At 47.8% G+C, this 18,519-nt stretch overlaps 1 protein-coding gene across 1 annotated transcript in view; it reads right to left on the minus strand.

Moving 5' to 3' along the window:
- Eif4e3 (eukaryotic translation initiation factor 4E family member 3) overlaps positions 1-13,455 on the minus strand; it is a 39,252-nt gene extending 25,797 nt beyond the window's left edge. Inside the window, exon 1 of the mRNA XM_070018965.1 lies at positions 13,252-13,455. Coding sequence (XP_069875066.1) covers positions 13,252-13,430 — 179 coding nt within the window. The 5' untranslated portion in view covers positions 13,431-13,455. The remainder of the gene's footprint in view (positions 1-13,251) is intronic.
- Between the last annotated feature and the right edge of the window lie 5,064 nt (positions 13,456-18,519).

An 18,519-nucleotide genomic window follows, 5' to 3' on the forward strand; every position in this document is an offset into this window, starting at 1 on the left:
ATCCCTAGGGAAGTAGTCCCCAGACCCCTTCAGCATGTGGCACTTTCTGGACAGTGAAGCCACAGTAGCTTAGATATGTGTGGAAAACTCCCATGAAGGAAGAGATGGAGGTGTTGGCAAAAGTTCTGCCTGTGTGAAGATGGACCAACAAACACTCAAAAATAAAAACATCAAACTTGATACCAGTGGCTCATACCTGTAATCCTAGCTACTCAGGAGGCTGATCGGAGGATCATGGTTCAAAGCCAACCCCGGGCAGCAAAGCCCGTGAGACCTTTTATCTTATCTTTGAGCTGTGGCTCAAAGTGGTAGAGCACTAACCTTGAGCAAAAGAGCACAGGAACAGCACCCAGGCCCTGAGTTCAAGCCCCAGGACCAACAGCATAAGCAAACAAACAAACACATCAACAAGACATTTTGGAATACAACTCCTTTCTCTGGAGGTCACTAAGGAAGCAACATTATGAACTAGTGAGGAGACAGGTGTCAGGTGAATTCTAATAAGTAAGTCTACCTTAAAGTATAAGTTTACTACTCTTGCTTAGTTGTTGATATATTTCACAAACCTTTATTGGGGTTTGAACTCAAGAGTCTCACAATTGTTTGACCCCTACCACCAGCCCTTTTTGCTTTGGCTATTTTTGAGATAGGGTCTCACTTTTTGCCCAAACGAACCTGGACCATGACCCTCCTATTTTATGTTTCTTCTATAGCTGGCATGGTAGGTCTGTGACACCATGCCTAGCATCTTCTGTTGGGATGGGGTCTTGTGAACTTTTTGCCCACACTGTCTTGGAAACTCCATCTTCCCAATCACAGCCTCCCAAGTAGCTAGGATTACAGGCATCAGCTACTACTGTGCTTGACTTGAGGGGCTTTATTTTTTTTTTTTAATTGCAGGAACCACTACAATTGTAGTGACCATACTGGACAGTGGTAAGAAACATGTGGCATGCTAACACCAGATAAAGATGCCAGGTGGGGACTGGGAAGGTAGCTCAATGGTAGAATGCTTGCCTTGCATGCATGAGGCCCTGGGTTCGATTCCTTAGCACCACATAAGCAAAAAGAAAAAAAGCCGGAAGTGGCGCTGTGGCTCAAGTGGTAGAGTGCTCGCCTTGAGCTGAAGAGCTAAGGGACAGTGCCCAGAGTTCAGGCCCCACGACCGGACCCAAAAAAAAAAAAAAAGATGCCAGGTGTTGGTGCCTAGCGGCCCTCAGCCTTGGTGGAAAGACTTGGTTTGTGGCTACCAGGTATCAACTTGGACAAATGATATTTTGTGATTTATCGCAGCATTGTCTGTTTACAAAATTAGGGAGAAAAAATACTTGTTAAAAACCTTCAACCACTGGGTGCCAGTGGCCCATGCCAGTATTTTCAGGAGGCTGAGATCCAAGGATCACAGTTCGAAGCCAGTGTGGGCAGAAAAAGTCCATGAGACTCTTCTGTCCAATTATCTACCAAAAAGGTGGAAGTGGAGGTGTGGCTCAACTGGTACAACACCAGCCTTAAGAGAGAAAGCTCAGAGATAGTGCTCAGGTCCTGAGTTCAAACCCCAGTACGGATACAAAAACAAACAAAAAGAGCAAAAGAAAGATCCCTAACCTTTTCCAAATAGATTATTATGTGAAAAGTCTACTGCTTTTACATGAAAACCTACGGGCATTTATCCCAACACTAATTTTTCTTCCCTTGAAACCTCTTGCTGACCGCTGTACCACAAGCCTTCCTAGATTTTGAGCTGGGCAAAGGGCACCAGGGCTCCTTTCTGAGCTGTGATCAAAGGAGAGCCCAAGGGGAGGAAAGAGGTTTGTAATTTTTTTCCATTATTAAAATTATTCACTTCAAAATTGTTTTACCAATTCTTAAAGTCACCCTTCAATTTTAGATAGTTGAGAATTGTGGGGTGCTCACCTCAGATAACATTATGACAATTTATGTACATACATGCGGGCATGACCATGTAACACACAGAGAGCAGTGATGAACATTTACTTTCTGTGCCTCTTGAGCACCTAGGGTCTGGCCTTTGACTTGCATTCCAGGGCAGGAGACGATTATGTACAACTGACATTTAGGTTCCCAGTTTCATTGTTCAAGCTGTTGAAGACACTGAGCATACTGAGCCCATGTGGCCTAGCGCAGGAAAGAGCTATGCAGGAACCTTTAAGATCACAGAATCCAGGCCCTTCCATGAAGATATTGGGAAACTGTACTTCCGTGGAAACTGACACACTTCCTTTTCAACCTCTATGCATCCATATCTTAAGAGGTGAATCAGGAGAGTAGTGTTCAGAATGATCTTAAGTTTTTGTAATGACCTTTCTGTCCCCAAGGGTAAAGATTGTTTTAATACTACTCTAAGAAAATTATTATTTAGGGCTGGGAATGTGGCTCAGTGGTAGAGTGCTTGCCCACCATGCATGAGGCCCTGGGTTCAATTCTTCCATGCCACATAAACAGAAAAAGCCAGAAGTGGTGCTGTGGCTCAAGTGGTAGAGTACTATCCTTGAGCAAAAGAAGCTCAGCAGCAGTTCCCAGGCCCTGAGTTCAAGCTCCAGGACTGGCAAAACAAAAAAGAAAAGAGAATTATTATTTAATAGTCCTCTAAGAAAATCATAGATACAATCCTATACTAGAAATGGGATTCAGGAAAGAATGGCGACTTTGATAGAACCATACTAACAGTCCACCATAATACACCATTAAAAAATGAAACCGTGGGAGCTGGCGGCTGCTGGCTCTACTTGGGAGGCTGACGGTGTTGGGGTTGTGATGCAAGGCCAGCCTGGCCTGCAAAGTTGTTGAGAACCCTTCTCCAGGAAGAGCTGCATAAGGTGGTACCTGTTATACAAGCTACTGAGAAGCTTAACACAGGTGGATCACCCAGTTAAGAAGTTTGGGGCCCTATGTCAAAAATAAGGAGCATAAAGCAACCAGGACTGAGGAACGGCTCTAGTAAGAACACCTTTCTACCAAGTGGGAGGCCAGGAGTTCAAATCCTGATGCCACCAAAAGAAAAGAAAAAAGAAAACAAACGGAAGTGTGGTTGGTGTTAGCATAGCTCAGTGATTGAGCAGTAGCTAGCTATGCAAGGCCCTGGTTTGATCCAGGTTGCAAAAGAACAAAATGATTCTGTCAGTCCTATGTTGGGTCGGCTGGCCAGTAGAACAGTGTTCAGTGCACCAAATCTGATTCCAATGTCACTGAAAAACAGCAGTGTACCTAATCCTCAAGTTCTTCAACCATTTGTTTGGTCAAAATTGGGCCATGGCTACAAAATGCATTTCAAAACAAGAATTGAGCTGAGGTTTTTCTGCCCTGTAAACAGGTCAGTCTCTGCGCTAGACTTGCTGACCCAAAGCTGAACTGGAGGCCCCTCACCTTCTGGTTTTGCTAAGTAAAGGGACTCTTCATGGCAGGAAACAGCCCTGTGGCCAGAAGCCATACCCTGTTTTGCTGACCTTGACAGGCAATTGTAGTCCTTGTAGCAAATTTTTTTTTTTTTTTTTTTTTTTTTTTGTCGGTTGTGGGGCTTGAACTCCGGGCCTGGGCGCTGTCCCTCAGCTCTTCAGCTCAAGGCGAGCGCTCTACCATTTGAGCTACAGCGCCACTTCCGGTTTTCTGGTGGTTTATTGGAGATAGGAGTCTCCCGGTCTTTCCTGCCCGGGCTGGCTTTGAACTGCGATCCTCAGATCTCAGCCTCCTGAGTAGCTAGGATTACAGGCATGAGCCACCAGCGCCCGGCAAACGACTCGCCTGTAATAGAAACATTCTTAACAGCACCAATCACATATATAGTAGATTCTACACACACACACACACACACACACACACACACACACACACACACACACACACACACACACACACACACACACACACACACACACACACACACACACACACACACACACACACACACACACACACACACACACACACACACACACACACACACACACACACACACACACACACACACACACCCTTTTAGTTCATTCATGTTTCAACAGAAGCTTATGCAGGGTTGATAGTGCCTTAGCACTGCCCTGAGGCAGTACTCCTGGCCTCTTGTGGTCAGAAGCCAGGGATACTGGTGAAATCCATCCCATAGTCACCACACACAGTGTCTCCCCCCAACACACACACCCCCCCCCACACACACACACAATCAGCCCCAAATGTTCACAGTACCACAGCCAGGAAACCTGGTATAGACACGGGATAGTCTCAGTGGTTTTTAACAGTCAAGCAACCAAGATTTGTTGCACCCCTCTCCAGTCTCCTGAGAATACAGTGATGATCATTCTTACAAAGCCTTTATGTCCTGGAGTTTAGGTTCTAGAATTTTCACCCATGCTCTCCAAATTCCCCAGACTCCCAAAGGCTATCAAACTATGTTCAGAGCTTTTCAAACTTTCCCAGGACACAGGAGATGGGGGAAAAAAAAAATAAGCTAAAAGCAGAATACACATCTGAAAATGCCAGGGCCACAGCTATGAGACATGCCAGCAATCAGGACCTACTTGTGTTCCTGCTCTCCGAACTCCATGCTACCTCCTCCCACAGTAAGAGCTACACAGCAAGAGAAGGGGTAAGCGCCCCACCATGACCTCCCCCACCATGGATCAGTTAAAGAATCTGAACTTCCTCCCCAGAATTCTCCCCTCCATTAGACAATAGTAATGTAACAGTAGCTTACTTTTATTGAGCAAGTATTAGCTCTAATTCTTTTTTTTTTTTGGGGGGGGTCCAGTTGTGGGGTCTGAACTCTGGGCCTGGGCGCTGTCCCTCAGCTCTTCAGCTCAAGGCTAGCGCTCTACCACTTGAGCCACAGCACCACTTCCGGCTTTTTTCTTTTTGCTTGTGTGGTGCTGAGGAATTGAACCCAGGGCCTCAGGCATGCAAGGCAAGCGCTCTACCACTGAGCCACCTTCCCAGCCCCTAGCTCTAATTCTTGTAGCAATACTGCCAGAGTGGTCTCATTCCCTTGCTTCAAAACTTGGGACACTGAAGTTCAGCAAGCTTGTTTTTAAGTAGTGGTTCTAGGTTCTTCTTCACCTGTCTGTCTTGGATGCCCATGGCCTACCTTCCCCTTTGGACAAAGTTGCCACCCCATAAAAACTGAGCCATCACTGTCAGCACAGTGGTCACATACTATCTTGCAGTAAATCCTTCTCCCTTCCCTTTTAGAATCCCCACTTCCTCCCTGGGTTCACCTACTGCTACTGCCTGCCATATTTTTTCCCACAATGGACCAAGCCACACTGTCAGAAGGGGCAAAGAAATGAAGAAGAGGACTGGATACAACCAGAATCACTTGCAATAATGTCTCTGCAAAAGTGATACAAATAGCAAAATTCCAGAAGAACACACCTTGTGTCACTGCTTTGGGACAGCTGGACATGGAGGGCAGACTATGACCCAAACAAAGGTGACAGATGGGCGATGGCAAGAAGGCAGGAAAGCACAGGGATGAAGAAGACAGCCCCTGGAATCAGTACATCTCAGTAAAAGTCCCAGCTCTGCTATTTGACAAGACTGACCCTCAGCATCACCTTCTGGACCTTCCCCTACAGAAACATTTCCAGCCCATAGCTTTGCTACTTAGGCTACATGAACTGGCACTCCAGAAAGCATTTACATAGAGCACCTAAACCAAACATATCCCACAAGCAACTCTTGCTGGGATCACTGTTATTGCTGTGATGGACAGATAAACTTGGTACAAAGGAGAAAGGTGTTAGCACTAAGAGATACCAGTATGTTTTCTAACCCAAGGGACAGAGAGGAAAATATTTTCACACAAATATCTCACAGCCTTCTACTCAGGTCTTCAAGTCTATAGCCATTGGAAAGGCTGTTTTCCCCTCAGACCTGGCTCAGGAATTGCCCTAAGTACAGGCAAAAAGGGGGAAGGGACTCCGGTCTGCCAAGTAAATAGCTAATGCAAAGATGTCAAGGAGATTCTTACCTTACTTAAGGCTAAATTCCCAACTCACTCCTGTCTCTCCAATCTAACAGGATAATAAGAAATGAATCTAAAGATTCTCTAGGTGAAAGTGGTGGGAATTCCTTTTCATTTGGAGAGTCAGGAGAAGGAAGAAAAATCCAATAAGGTTGAAGCAATGAGTCCTACTTAAATGCTTTCCAGGCATCTGAGCACTATTTGCATGTAGAAATTTAATTCGCTATTTACAAATCATGTTTATCTACTCATTATGGCAGGTCCCTGAGAATCTTCCCAGGATTCTCTTTTAGCTTAAATGAAATCGGAAATGCTTGAAAGCATTTTATCCTCTTTCCTATGTCAGAAATACTGAGTGCCAATAAATGAACAGACAGACCCTATCATATGGGCATACATCTTCATTGCGTTTCACTCTTAGCTTGCAGATGAGAACACCAAACAGAAGGTAGTAACTTGCCCAAGAACACACAGCTGGCCGGAGGTAGAGTTGGAACTTAAACCACAGTTTGCCTGACAACCTGGCCCTCAGGGCTGAACTTAAACCAAGCAATTCCTACGCAACCAACACTGTGCATGGCACCACAAACTCATGTAGTCCCAACTCGCCTGTAGCTTGCAATCTTCCATTCAGAATTTCCCAGTGGGCACTTTCCATTGATTCCCCACACTTAAAGATTTGGTAGCTGTGGTCTCAGCTCATTAAGAAAGTACTCAGGGACAGAGGCCTTCCTAAGCACCTGAGGAAATCAGCTCAATGGCAACTAGCTCTTGGCAGGCCATGGCACCATTTACCAGCCATGTGGACACCTGGTGGCCCATCTGACAAAGCAAAGATGCTAGAAATGTCTCCTTCTCCCCTACCTGAATTCCTGCCACTCTTAAGTGTGATCATTCAATGGGAAGCATCACTTGGGATCTTGTTAAAGATACAGTCTCCAGGCCCCAGACACACCAAATCCCCTGGAATTCCTGTAGACATTAAAGTGTGAGATGCACTGGCCTGTGTCATCTGAATCAAGTCACCATGAGCTATGCAAACAGCTCAGAAAACTAGTGAGTGACAGCATCATAAGAAACATGTAAACACCACTATTCCCCCAGAAGCATTTGCCATCAGTCAAAGGCATTCCCAACCCGGCACCTTCATTTACATGTGCACAGCAGTCTTGCAAAGGGCCTGAAACACAGGCTGGTAAGCACAGCTGTCGTCTCTGCAGAAGCAATGGCTTCACTATGCCTCATGCATGAAAATGGACCTTGGTGTCTCCACATGTGAAATTTAGTAAAAGGCTCAGATTACCTCTAAGTCCTGACCAGCTGCCACCTTAAATTATAAGACAAGAAAGAATCACGCCCCAGTCATCATTCAGTCTCAGAGAAGAAGGACTGCATGAGTCACTGTCCTCAATTCAAATCCTTTTTCTACTTACACTGCAGTGTAAAATCAAGCAAGGTACATCTCTGGGCCTTGATTGTAAAAAGGTTTCTGACAAATCCTGCATCTGCAGGAAGATTCCGTGCCTCAGTCCATACAGATCTGAATCCAGTGCTTAACATATAGGAGTAAGATGGACTTGACATGAACATATTAAATGGGGAAAGGACAATTTAAGACTTTACCTAATACGTGCCAAGTATCTAATAAATGGACATACATGCCAATAACAGATGCACACAATAATATTTTGTGAAAATATGAATGATGGCAATATTTAACCTAATACTTCGTAAGATGATTTCGATTCAGCTAAGTTCAACCTAAAGCCTGCCTCCCACAAGCCAGCCTTCCTGAGCAATTTATATCAACATCAGGCTCAGCTGTCAGAGGGAAATTCTGCCCAGCCCCCGTGACATGATTAAGTGTGCCAAGCGACCATCATTCACTCCATTAAAGATGATTTCATTTTAATCACTTTTACATAGATCTGTGGCTTGCGGCTACACTGGCTTCTTGTCAGAGGAGTCACACACACACACACACACACACACACACACACACACACACACACACACACACACACACACACACACACACACACACACACACACACACACACACACACACACACACACACACACACACACACGAATGGTCTGAACCTACTATTGACAGTTAATAATGCATCTGTTGAAACTATCCACGTAATTGAAGCGTTTTAGCTCCACGTGTCCACTTGATTTTGATTTCTCTCTCCTCCCATCTATTGTCACTACTGGTGTATCCCACAGCCCCTTGCCAGTACCAATGGGCTCTTCATCCTGACTTACAAGTAACCCTTCCTCCTGGGTGGGAGGAGAGTAACTGTGTTAAAGTTTACAAACACCACGTCAGAGTGCTGAAGTCTTGCCCACAGCCTTCAGTTTGGGAACTAGTAAATGAAATTTGTAATACTAAAAAGCAGGAAAACATGTTTTGAGTGGCTAAGTATTTCCTAAGTGAGGAATATTCAAGGGTCTGGAACAAAACACTCTGTAAGAAGCAACCACTGGCCCACAGCTGGAGAGGCTGAGTCCCCTAGGGAAGGGCCTTTTCCTGCCATTGTAGATTTACCCAGAGCTTCTTTACACAAAGGAAAATCCTGGGCCATTTAGAGATTCACTGGGATTCAAAGGGAAAGAATGAGGGGAAAGAGGAAGAGCGTTGATGCCAACAGTCCTCTCCTCGCCCATCATGACTTCCTCACGACTTCCTCCCAACCTCATCGTGGAGGCCACTCTACACACAAGGACGATCCAGTCATCTCTGTCAGGCCTGGCTGCACCTCCCAGTACCAACTTTGTTATGACCCATCACACCACCAGAATGCATGGGAGAAGACTGAATCCTGCAATGTGGCAACCTATCTCTCTCTGAACTCTTCACGGATACCACCGAAGCCCACAGCATGTAAGACGACCCTGAATTGGGAGGGAGGCCAACAACGCAGTGGCTCTTGTATTCCCAACCCACAATGGGGACTGTTTACAAACATGCGCATGACAACACGGAGGGCAGTGGCTCAAGACTGGACACATAGGCAACTGTGATAAATCCATCTTCCATCCCCATTGATCTGACTGATTAGGGATGGGAGCCTGAGCTTTCAATAGTGCCTGGTGATTCTGATGTAATAAGTGAATACACTTCCAGAGAAACATGAGGAGCTAAACCCAGTGTAGGAGGAGGGTTAGTGGCAGATGTACATGAGGCTCACTTTTGCAATCAAACACTCAGTCCCTACTGTGTGCTTAGTGCAAGCCAATGTGTACCAGACTCTGGTGTAGGAATCGGCAGCAACAAAGACCAGATCCTAATCCACATGAGAATTGTATTCTAGTGAGAAGACCAGAACATTATGATTCTGTGGAACACATACCAAAAATAAATAAATAAAATAAAAAATCTAGAGAACTAGTGCTTGCATGTCAGGATGCATGAATCATTCTACATCAGTGGTTAAGAAAAGTCTTGCCTGGAAGATGGCCCATGAATAAAGACTCAAGGACAGGAAAGTGAGGAGAGACTGCACAGATGACATGTTGAGTTTTCCAAGAAGACGAGACTCACCCATGCATGTACTCCCTGGGGGTCACAGACATGAATGTTAGAGCTCACAATCAAGAATGAGGGACAGAGGAAGAAGCCACTGTCCATAAAACAGACATTGGCCTGTAACAAGATGCTATGAATATAGAGGGAGAAGCAGAGGCTACAGAGGACTAACACACTAGTGAGCATGGAGGCTTGGGAAAAAGAGCAAGGAGACGGAGGAGCAGAGTGGGAAGAGCAGTCTCCTGGCTACTCTAAGCACTTTTAATTTTCTGCTGGGTGCTGGGCAGTTACAGATAGCTCCAGGATTTAGGGCCTGGCCAACTGGAAGGAGAGGATCCCTGTTGAGAGAGCTCCTGCTAAGCTCAGATGACAGAAGGGAGGCAGGTGTGCAGGGCAGCTGAGAAGGTGGTCCGGCACATATTCAGTTGAATAGACATACACAGATGAGAAAGAGGAACAGGATCCACCTGTTCCTCAGGATCTCTCTCCTCCAGGCATCATCAGCCTCAGCAAGAGGTGCAAGCCCTGGAGCAGGAAACAGGCCTGGGGACTATGTGTGTCCTACGAAAATCTGGCAGGGTAGGGGGTCACCAGGTAACGTAGGTGAAGAAGTCAAGAGGCACATGGACAGAGTAGCTCCCAGAATAAAAAAGGGCAGGGTTTTAAATATCCAGAAAGGGGGAAGAAATATCCTCCCTCGATTCTCTACTGTAATCCAAAAGACTTTATTGTGCCCCCTTACATTCTTAGCCACATAGTTGATTATCTTCTAACCAAACAAGGATTTCTTGAAGCTATCTCTAGAAAGTGCAAACAATTCAACTGCAGGGTTCTCCAATTTGCCCAACAGGAAGTGAATTTAGGATGCTGACTTCCCACTAGTGAATACAGAGACTCGGAGCTGAAGACCACTGGCGGGGTATGGGAATGTAGGAGAATGCTGGTCGTTTGGGAGCAAGATAATAATGTTAACAGCTGAAACTTACTAAGCACATGTATTAAGTGATTTACAGTCAACGCTCTCACTGAGTCCTCAGAACAGCACTATGAGATACATCATATGACTATGCTTGGTTCACAAACAATGAAATCACAGCTTGGAGGAGGGTGTGTGTCTTGTACATCATTGAATAGTTGGCTGGAAGGGAGGCGAGGGCAGGCCAGGAATAGGGGTCAAAGGGGAGGTCTAACTAGAAGGCCTTTGGATGTTGTGGAGCTCAAGGCTGATATCATCTGCACAGACAAGCTGCAGTGACCTCAGGGCCCTCCTGAGAACCTTAAATTCTAGAATGTTGCTTGGGTGGGGAGTGGGGTGGGGGGAGAGTTACAAAATAACTTCTAGAACAAGTCAGTACATAACCCTGAGTGGAAGGAAGAGCCTATATAAACAGATTCCCAGAGAAGTAAAAGTAGCTCAATAAAAATAATGAGATGATTGATCAGGCAAGATGAATTCAATCTACAATGTTGAAACTAATTATAATTTCTAAATGAATATAGCCATTTCTATTAAAGGTGTGGACACCGTGGCAATAATAAATTTCACTTGATTACTGATTTTTAAAGAATCCACGTTTGTAGTAAGAAAGACAGTTTGGGCCTGCACAAATGATGCAATACATATTTAAATATGTGGATGTGTGTGCGCACGTACATGCTAGTTTGGTAAGCACTCTCCCATTGGGCTACACTTCCCTATTACACATTTATCCTAAAAAGACACTAGACAGTCTTTCAAAGAAATTTGGACTAGACACTGATGGCTCACAATTGTAATTCTAGCTACTCAGAAGGCTGAGATCCAAGGACTTAAGTTCAAAACCCACTCAGGCAAAAAAGGCCATGACACTCTTGTTTCCAATTAACCAGCAAAAAGCTGAAAGTGAAACTGTGTCTCAAGTGGTAGAGCACCCACCAGCCTTGCACAAAAAAAAAAGCCAAGCAAAAGAGCAAGGCCCTGAGTTCAAACCCCAGCGTCTACACCCAAAATAATGTAGGTTTTTGTAGCCAGATCCAGTAGCTAATGCCTATAACCCCAGTTACTTCAAAGCCAGGGATTGGGAGAATCAGAGTTCTAGGCCAACCACTCCCTCTCCCCACAAAAACTTCATGAAAGCCCTTCTCAACAGTAAAAAGGTGGTTTGTGCCTGTGGCTCCACTTAGATGACAAATGTAAACAGAAGGTTTTCAACCCAGGCCAGCCCAATTTGAAAAAATAAAGCAAATTGAGCTGGGAGTAAGGCTCAAATGGAGGTTCTGAGGTCAAACCCAAGTTACCACCACAAAAATGTGGGCTTGTTGTATAAATACTGACACCTTAGAGCATTCAGAAGAAGTGTTCTGGTAAGTAGAATAAACAAACCTCAGGATATTGTTTTCACCAGCAGCATGCACAAATTACACCACAACAGGTTCAGGTGAAACACCTTGACAGAAGATGCCAGAAAACTACAGCCTCGCCCGGCACACCTTTGAAAACAAAGACTCATTATTTCATTCGGCTCCAGCTTGTCCTAACCATAACCTGTTATCACAGTAAATGTTCTCAGCAATTCATAATGAAAGTGAAAATGCTTCGAAAACGAGATTCTATGTCTTCCACCCCCAACTTCCTTAGGTCCCCAGAAAAGAAGCCAGCTCTGAATATCAACTCTTAGAAGCTAACCGCCCATTCCAATAAGAAGAAAATCAGTTTGTCTTCGCCTATTTAAAATAAAAAATTAAAATAAAAAGAGCATCCCTTTCAAAAGCTCTGGCAGGCCCCTCGTGCCAACTTTAACAATAATAATAAAGCGGCTTCGTGGCTACTAGGAACATTTCTCAAGGAACTTTCCCACCTAACTCCTTAAACCGCCACAGGCATAATTTTACCAAAACCTCTGTGCGCTTTAGGGGATCACTCTGAGGTGTCCTCATTGGCAGGGACCACAGATACTCGGAGAGGCTGGGCTTCTCCACCACCTCTTCAGCCCTCGGACATTTCCTGTGCCAGGCTCCGTGCGGGGTTAACTTAAGCACATGCCCACAATCAACCCCCAGCTCGGTCGCTGTCGGCTGAGGGCATGGTGTTGGGAGACTGGGGGAAGCCAGGCTGGGGATCAGCAGGGTCCTTCCAGAATAACTCGGGGCGGTGCGCAGGGCAGGGGACGCTGAAGGGGGGCGGAGGGAGCCCGCGCCCCGCCAGTCGGCTGGGCCCCACCGCCCCCCGGCGCGCGCGAGCCGCTGCGCCCCCCGGAGGGCGTGGCCTGGCGGTGAGAACGGCTCAAACTCCCGGGGAAGGGGGTGGGGAGGGGCCTGGAGGAATTCGGGGTGTCGCAGAGGGCGGAGGTGCCTCGCGCGCTTCCCCAGGGGGCTCGGGTCAACTTTTCCCGACCGCTGTCAGTCACACGCGGGTCGGTCCAGCCCGGAGCCCCGCGCGCGGGTCTGGGGAAACCACCTCTCGGTGGCACACGGGGATCCCGATGCCTTCCCTCCCCCCCCCCCCCCGACGCGCCCCACCTCCCCGGGCGCAGCCGGAGGGACCCCCCTCTCCCGAAGGAAGTGTGCGCAAAGTTGGGCGGTCCTGCAGCCGCCGGGCGCCGCGGCCCAAACCTCGGCTTCCCAACCCCGCGGGGCGCGCGGCGGGCCGGGGTCCCCCCGCCCCGTCCCGGGACGCGCGAGGGACGCGGCCCAGCGCACCCCGGGTCTCCGGGCCGCGCCGAGCCCGAGCGGCCGCGATGGCGGCAGGGCCCCGTGCCCCCCTCACCTGTCCAGCCAGAAGGTCCAGGGCGAGTGCAGCGGAACCTCGCCCGGCTCGGGCCGCAGGGCCGGCAGCGCCGGCAGCTCCGGCAGGGCGAGCGGCGGCTCGGGGGCGGCGGGGGCTTCGTGGGGTTCCGGCGGCTCCCGGGTCCCGGCGGGGGTCGCGGCGGCCGGGGGCAGCGCCATTTTCTCCGCCCCGCCTCGCCTGCCAGGCCGGCGGACGCGCGGACCGCGGGGCGCAGGCGGCTGAGTCACCCCGGCCCCGCCCGCCCCGCCCCGAGCCCCGCCCCGCCCGCCGCCCGCCGGGGCCGGAGCCGCGCGCTGCCGGGCCGCCGGAGACCCCGCACAAAGCCAGGCCCGCCCGGGGCGGGCGGGCCGGAGTGGCCAGCGGGGACTAGAGGGTCGTGGGGGTGACTGGGGCAGAAGAGCCACGCTCGCTCTCTAGCAGGCTCTGCAGCCAGGCGGGAGGAGGTCGGCGGGACGGACAGATGGAGGTAGGGATGGACCTAGTTGCTGGGGGCCAGGGGCTCACGTGGCGGAGGCCAGGAGAGATGGTAGACATACCAGCAGTCTGAAGGATGGATGGGGAGGCTGGCAGGCGGCCGGAGGAGGGATGGAGGGATGGAAGGGCAGATAGAGGCACAGTTGGATGTGACAGATAGATGGAGAGGAGAACCAATCGCCAAATGGATAAAACTGAGACCCTGGGGGAGGAGGGGGCACCGAGACCACAGCCAAGGCCGACAGAAGGTGGGGCAGGGGAACCGCTGACTCAGGGCCGGGGGTTGTAGCAGGTTGCATTGCCTAACCAGGCTCATTTGAAGAGCCCCCAAGCCCCTCTCCCGCCTTCTCTCCATCCACTGTGTACCCACAGCCAGTGGTCCAGCTTGGCCGACAGCGTGGCTAGCTTTCAAACAAGGCTCTCTCCAGACATGCCCCCAAACCATGGGCCAGAAGGGAGGGAATAAGAGGTCGACCTGGCACCCAGAGCCTGCAGTTGGGACCATCCTGTAAGTCACTACGGCCCAGAGATCTGTGAGCTCATAGGCAGGCTCATAGTCCACATCTCCATCACTCTTTGTCAAAACACAAGCGGAGGTGAGAGGCAGAAACTCGCAATCAGCAATCCAGGGTAGGGGCTCTCCCCAAAAGGTAACCCAAAGTTGGATAACATGACAACCGTGATTGCATTATCTCCACTTGAAACACAACTTCCGCACCACCTAGGATGCACCGTATTTTCCTTACAATATATCTGTGAATGCTTTCCATGTCAAAATGTTCAGATTTCATCTTAAGGCTTGCGAAGTAATTGGGTGTGACGAAGTAATATTTAATCCACTATGCGCCAACACAGTTGTATTTTCCAGACATTTTCTTTTTATAAATAATGCCACCATATTTATGTCTTTCCTCATCTGTACAAACTTATCTCAGAACTGCGGAGAAATAGAGCTGCTGGCTGCATTTAAAACAATTTGACACATCTTGCCAAATTGTTGCCCATGAATTTCTATGTAACTGACTGATAGAGGCGGTGAATGATTCTTAAAGTGTATATTCGCTAAGTGGCTTGTTTCTGTATAAAGTTCTATGCATTGGCAGAATGCTTTCTAGGGATTAGAACTTCTCCAATTGTCAAAGTTTGGCTCTTTCTTATATCATTTAACAGTCCTGTCAGTAAGAAAAGGCTATTTTAGATATGTTATCTGTGGTTTCTATTAAAAGAATTGTATACCACATGATTCATTCTATTCAGAATTTAGAGCTAGGAATGGGCTGACCATCTTTTGTATTGAAAAGCATTTATATCCCTTTCATTTTGCTTTGGCTCCCAGGATGCTCAAAATGGCATTTGCTGCCCAATCACAACACTTATGCTAAAACACTGAAGAATCAACAATCTAGTTAGTTTTTTCTAGCTAGTCCTTTTGGATTTGAACAAACAGTGCATAGATGAAGCCCTCAAGCCTATTTGGGAAGTTATTGGCATATACATGAACAAAATTTAAATGGCCTGAAGGTCCAAGAAGTCAGAAAAGGGGAGAGAAGTCAGACAAGTCCAGCAGTGGATAGGGGGACAACTTTAATTCCATTCTTTTTTGACATATGTGAGAAATGCAATTAGTCTCACTGCTCTTCAGAATCATCTTAGAAGAAAGCAAATTACCCAGATTCCCCTCATCTTCCCCACTTGGCAACGCGAAAGCAGTCATTCGAATTAGGTGGAAGAGGAACGTTGGCGCTCATCTAAGCACACCTGTGACCTTACAAATGCGGGCGCTGAGGCCAAGGGAGGTGAGGCGACTTACCTGAGGCCACCGCTCTGGGGCCTGACAGAGGAGGGACTAGAACGTGGGTAGCTTGAGGTCCAGGCCAAGGTGCACGTCCTCTACAACACAAAATGCAGACGACTTGGGGTGTCAGGAGAGAGGAAGAGGTGACCCCACAGCCCCTAGCAATGAAAACAACAAAAAAGGACTTGAGGCACTCATAAATAATTAAGCAATTAGCTGCAGCCGCTACTCCCCTCCCCTCCGGCATCCAGTCACCAAGGCAACTTGGGCAGGGTGCCTGGTGGTTGCCTAGAAACCGTGTGGTCTGTTCCCCTGACATGCTCCCTAGACATCAAAGGATTTGAGAGCCAGGAAGAACCTTAGGGAGGAATCACTACTTGAACACCTTCAGTTTTCAAAGGAGAAAATGGAGGCCCAGAGACGCTGGGTAACCAGCCCAAGGTCACACAGCTACTCAAGAGGCACAGCCAGGCTCCATCTTCCAGTTGATTTCTATTGTACCAGGGCTGCCTCTGGCATGCTTCAGATGGAGGAGAGACAATCTTTCCACATTTCACTACAAGAATGAGAAAGTCAGAGCCAGTGAGAAAGCAAGAAACAGAGACCTTGAACACTCATATGCAATTAGCAAGAGCTGGTAATCCCATCAGCCCAACTTTCATCATCGCCATGGCAACATGGGTGAGGCGGGTGCTGGTTGCCTAGTAACAAGTGGTTCTCTCTCTTCCACTTACATCCGGCTCCCTGGGAATCACAAGAGCAGTAGAATGTTGGAGTTGGAAAGGAAGACAGGGATCCTAACTCTGTCTCTTCCTTTTAAACAACCAGGGGTCTGGGGCTTAGGGTCACAGAGCAAGCCTCAGCCACAGAGCCAGCTGTGCTACGCCCTCCACTGATGCTCTAGCACACAGCATTGTGGGAAGGGACCCACCTACCCCCATAAAGTCAAAGTATTTCCTCAAGGGAACTTCTACCACTTGTCTAAATGGTGCCAGTGCTACATACAGAACCTGGAACACAGCAGAGCACCCGGCCCAGTAGCTAGATGCTGGTCTCCCTTGATTGGCAAACCAGGTATCTCTAAACCTAGAAAGCTTTCTGTGTCTCCATGTGGACAGAAGGGACACCCCAATCAATGACCTGCCCCTCTTGAGTCACGTTTAGGATTAAACGAGCAAATGCACACTGAAGGACCTCGTGGATAGTGCAGATGCATTAAATGTTAGGTCTGTACTTGGTCCATTCAGGAATTCCTTATTGTGTGTCTGATAGGCGAATGCTGTCCTGGTTACCTGCAGTTCATTTGGTAACACACCCCAAAGACATCTCCAGCCTAGGAGCTGACACTGCAGAGTACACTCAGGTATAAGTACACAGATTTACATGTGTATTTACATTTTTAAGTGTTTGTTGAATGGATGCAGGAACTCATTGGCAAATATGCTGTTTACGTTGCCAGCCTCCTTCTCGAAGACTGAGAAATTCCCTGTTTACAGGGCGTGATGATATAAATATGTACATGGCCTGAGTTGTCTGTGGGAACTCCATTTTTCCTTTCTGGTTAAAAGCACCAAAGGGAAAGGAAGCCACAGCCACTAGATGGCAGGCGCCAGGCCTCCCTGATTTAGGCCACTGGAAAGCACAGCCCGAGGGCAGTAGAGGCTGTGAGACTATTCTGGGAAGCGGTGGGTGTCTGGCTAGTCTGCAGTGTGGTTCCAGAGTGATTTCTTGCTGGTCACTCACGGCTCACACCTGTAATCCGAGCTACACAGAAAGCGGAGATCTGAGTAGGGGTTCAAAGCCAACCAGGGCAGGAAAGTCTGTGAGACACTTGTCTCCAATTAACCACAAAAAAACAAAAGCTGGAACTGGAGCTGTGGCTCAGGTGGTAGAACACTAGCCTTAAGGAAAAAAAAAAAGCTCAGGCCCTGAATTCAAGTCCCAGGATTGGCAGTAAAAGAATAAACACCAAAACATAGGTCCTATGGTTTCCCTTATTTGCAATAACTAGCACATGTGCAGGACAAGCAGAAAAGGCCAAAAGCTATGTACATAGGACCAGATAAGATGATGTTAAGCAAAATGAACCCTAAGATAGGGACACAAATATCTTTTTCCTTTCTTGCTATTGTTTCTAATGTATTTATAATGTACCATGTGATTTTTTTGTTGCTTTGTATGTTCCTCCTCCACGGTATAACCCCTATTTTCACTGTATTTGATGTTTCAGGGAGGGGAAGGGAAAAAAACAAAATGCTTAAATTAAGGATACAGTTAAATAAGGATACAGGTTGACCCATTGTAACAAGGGGATGTACAAAACACTATGTTGAAAACGAACTTTATAACCTCAGCGAGGGGGGGAGGGGAGACGGTAGGGGGAAAACAAAGGAGGAGGCACCAATGCTCAATAGGAAATGTACTCATTACCTTGCTCATGTAACTGTAACCCCTCTGTAAAACATTTTTACAGTTTAAAAATGTACCAAAACACAGTGATTTCTTTTGAGTGAGAGTTCGCCAGTTGTGTGAACTTTGCTGGGCTTCAGATACCTCCTCACCTGAGACATGAGCACAGTAACATCAGCTCCTCTTTTAGCAAACTGTGCACAGAAAAAGCGCAGCCAGTATCACTTATTTCATGCTAAAAGACCCTAAAGGTCTGGTTCACAACTACAAGGGAAGGGGAAGGGGTACAGGAAACAGCATTTGTTAAGCATCTGCAGTGAGGAAATAGGGCTGACCAATCCCTGAGCGCCAGGGTTGGGTGGACCTACCCTCCACATCCTCACACCTACCCCCTGCAGAGCCCCAGCCTATTCTGCCTGGCACCCCTGGGGATGGTCTCCCTCTTTTACCCTCAGTGGTACACTTACTCCTGGCTGTCACACCCTCTCAACCACTCTCCCCGCCCTCTGATCCATTGAACGCAGCAGTCTGGGCACCGACGCCATCATACTGAAGCGATCCACTCACTA

This window comes from Dipodomys merriami, unplaced genomic scaffold (assembly GCF_024711535.1).
Source record: "Dipodomys merriami isolate MVZ:Mamm:240054 unplaced genomic scaffold, mDipMer1.0.p SCAF_13, whole genome shotgun sequence".
NCBI lineage: Eukaryota > Metazoa > Chordata > Mammalia > Rodentia > Heteromyidae > Dipodomys > Dipodomys merriami.